This window comes from Austrofundulus limnaeus, unplaced genomic scaffold, assembly GCF_001266775.1.
Source record: "Austrofundulus limnaeus strain Quisiro unplaced genomic scaffold, Austrofundulus_limnaeus-1.0 Scaffold84, whole genome shotgun sequence".
Taxonomy (NCBI): Eukaryota; Metazoa; Chordata; class Actinopteri; order Cyprinodontiformes; family Rivulidae; genus Austrofundulus; species Austrofundulus limnaeus.
In genome coordinates, this window is record NW_013952486.1 from 758,937 (window position 1) to 761,730 (window position 2,794).

The 2,794-nt window shown below is 34.9% G+C and overlaps 1 protein-coding gene across 1 annotated transcript in view; it reads right to left on the reverse strand.

Annotated features, from left to right (window-relative positions):
- Positions 1 to 288: 288 nt before the first annotated feature.
- The window catches only part of tars1 (threonyl-tRNA synthetase 1), a 21,242-nt gene continuing 18,736 nt past the window's right edge, over positions 289 to 2,794 (reverse strand). Inside the window, exons 18-19 of the mRNA XM_014011729.1 lie at positions 1,012 to 1,126; positions 289 to 873 (exon numbers count right to left, since the gene is read on the reverse strand). Coding sequence (XP_013867183.1) covers positions 725 to 873; positions 1,012 to 1,126 — 264 coding nt within the window. The 3' untranslated portion in view covers positions 289 to 724. The remainder of the gene's footprint in view (positions 874 to 1,011; positions 1,127 to 2,794) is intronic.

Here is a 2,794-nt window from a genome sequence, read left to right on the forward strand (position 1 = left end):
ATTTTTATACTTTGTAGAATTTAAATGAATGGATTTCAATATCTTGTTTCATCAGTCAAAAGCTGAAATTTTCCCTTCAAGAGAAAAAAAATGAATTGTCAGATTTGACTCCACAATAGGGACCACCTTTGTTTTGTTTTTTATCCCATTACAGTTGTCATCAGTCACGCTTCTTCTGGCTCCACTAAAGAGCAATTTGTTTTTATCGCTGCTCCAGAGTCTCTGGGATCACACGGCACTCAACCTCCTCCACCTTATCTTGTTTCTTACAAAAAGCTGAAGACAATAACGAAGGAGATATTTTTTTTAATTAACAAAATTGTATTTCATACAATTCCCTGAAGAAATGAGTGACAGAAAACGTTACAACAGTACAAAGCCATGTTTCTTTTTTTTCCTGTTCTGATCAGTTTGTTCGAAACGGAAAACATTTTAAAAGAACTGTGATGTAGTTCATCAGTTGTTAAGTAGAACTGTTCAAAGACTTCATCAGATTACAGTAACAGACATTTATACTTCATTACATGGACTTCAGCTCTCATGTCAGTTGATAACCAGAAATGTGTAAAGAAAAATAGACATGTTTGCATTTCATCAGAAAAAAAAAAGGATTTGTTGGGAAAAAAAAAAGCAAAGACTTGCTGACATTTATATCCCCTCATCAAAAGTTGATCTCAACCATGTGGTATTTTTAAGTCAGTCGAGGTTTTTGTTGAAAAGAAGCTCAGAACTCCTCCTCTGCGTTTCTGCTCCTGGAAGCCTTGAGCTGTTTGAGGCGCTCCATGCACTCCTCCACACTGCGCTCGCCGTGGACTTTGTTGTCTCGGGTGCGTACGTTCACCGTGTTGCTCGTCTTCTCTTTCTCTCCCACCACTTTTCCCAGCAGGGTAACATGCGAAGACACGAAAAAATACAAAGAAAGGAAGAAAAAAAATCAATATCTATGGGGCAGTGTTGGAGCTATGGAGAGAGAAAAGGACAGAAGTGAAAGAAAGGARCGTTAGCACTGACCCAGAATGAAGTTGTACTGTGCTAACTGAGCATTTCGGATCTTTTTGTTCAGAGTGCAGCCGGGGTCCAGATCCACGTCAGTCATGAAGCCGCTGCTGTGGAAGTCCTGCCTGACCTACAAACCACAGAAATAATCATTGTTGCTTTCAAACAAGTACTTATTATTTACATATTTTCCAAGTTTTTTGTTGTAATAACTTCCACATGTGATGCCTTAAAGGAAACGTATCTTGTTTTAAATCCCTCTTTTTCATATTTAAATTATATTTATATTAGAAATGTATAAATAATTGTACATGTAAGGATGAGAATGTAAGATTTAATGCTCATTCAATGTGGGAATAACTTGTGTTTACCTGGTGTGAGAACATTTAAATGTTATGAGTTGAGAAGGGCAGGAAATCAAAAGATCTTTTATCTTTTACCTGCTCCTTTTCGAACAAATAATGTAAAAAGGACCTTTGAATAGATTATTAGTTCAAAAAATTTGATGGTTTTTTATTTTGTTTTGATGTGTAAAGATTATTATTAATAAACTTATTTGATGGAGCACAGCAGATATTAGATTTTTTCTTCTTTCTGCTGCCTTTTATTTCATTTTATTAGATTTTTTGAATTTTACTTTTTTATTTTATTGTATTTTTATTTTGTATTTTATTTTATTATTATTATTTTATTGTTTAATGAAATGAAATGAATAAATCATTCAGTTGGGGTCTATAGTGGAACTACAATGCTTTGGTCTGAATTCCTCCTTGTTGTAACTCCACAAGCCCCTCTTTCACTCCTTTTCTGGTGTGTCTCAGATCAACTCGTTTAGAGGCTGTCTCTTTAAATCCAAACAAGATGCTTCAAACCCCGCCCCCCCGCCAGCTTCCAGAGCGAATTATTCTAGTTTGAGAGGAGTTTATGACTAAATAGCTGCGCAGAAATGTTTTATTTACAACTAAATTATTACAAATTCAATTAAAAATGTCAACAATGAAAGACCTGTCCAACAACTAAATGTATTAAACRGCTAAAAAAGTGGATTTTGCTTGATATATCCCCTTAAAGGGTTATTCTGAACTATATCAAGTGGTGCCATTTGAAAAAGGTTACTCCAGTTTTCCAGAGGTATTTATGTACAACTTTGAAATGTGGGTATACGCTCGATGTAAACAAAGAACATGGCTGAAACTGCTTGAGTCATGTGATTGACCTMCACTGGACAGCTGTAGTCTGTAGGTAAACAAATACAGTGGAACTGAACAAGTGTAGCTTTGTGAAAAATGTCTAGAGTTGTATTACAAATAAGATAACATCACTTCAGACATTTCCATAAAGTTTCACCTAGAAATGCTAAATATAAGGACCCATTAACCATTGACGTTAAAAAAAAATGTTAAGATGGCACTGTAACATAAAAACATTACAAATCTTCTTTAGAACAGGTGTTAGCATGGGTGATCCTCACAAACACAGACAGCTCTGGCATTTTAATGCATCTCTGGTGACCCCTTGTGAGTTTAATAATGTCTCTGCAAAATCCCACATCTACTGACCTAAACAGTGACTTGCATGACAACATGTTGACAAACGTTTTAAGAGGAAACATCAGCCTGTGTGATGAATGTAATGTGATTAAAGTAAATACACACAGTTGTTTTAAGACGCCAAGTTCAGTTTGAGTTATGTCTTCTGTATTTAGTCTAATTTAACCTTTCTTTTTGGACATTAAGTCACTCTGACACAAATACTATTATTAAGGAGTGTTTAAAGAAAGTAATTAAAAGCCTATAAT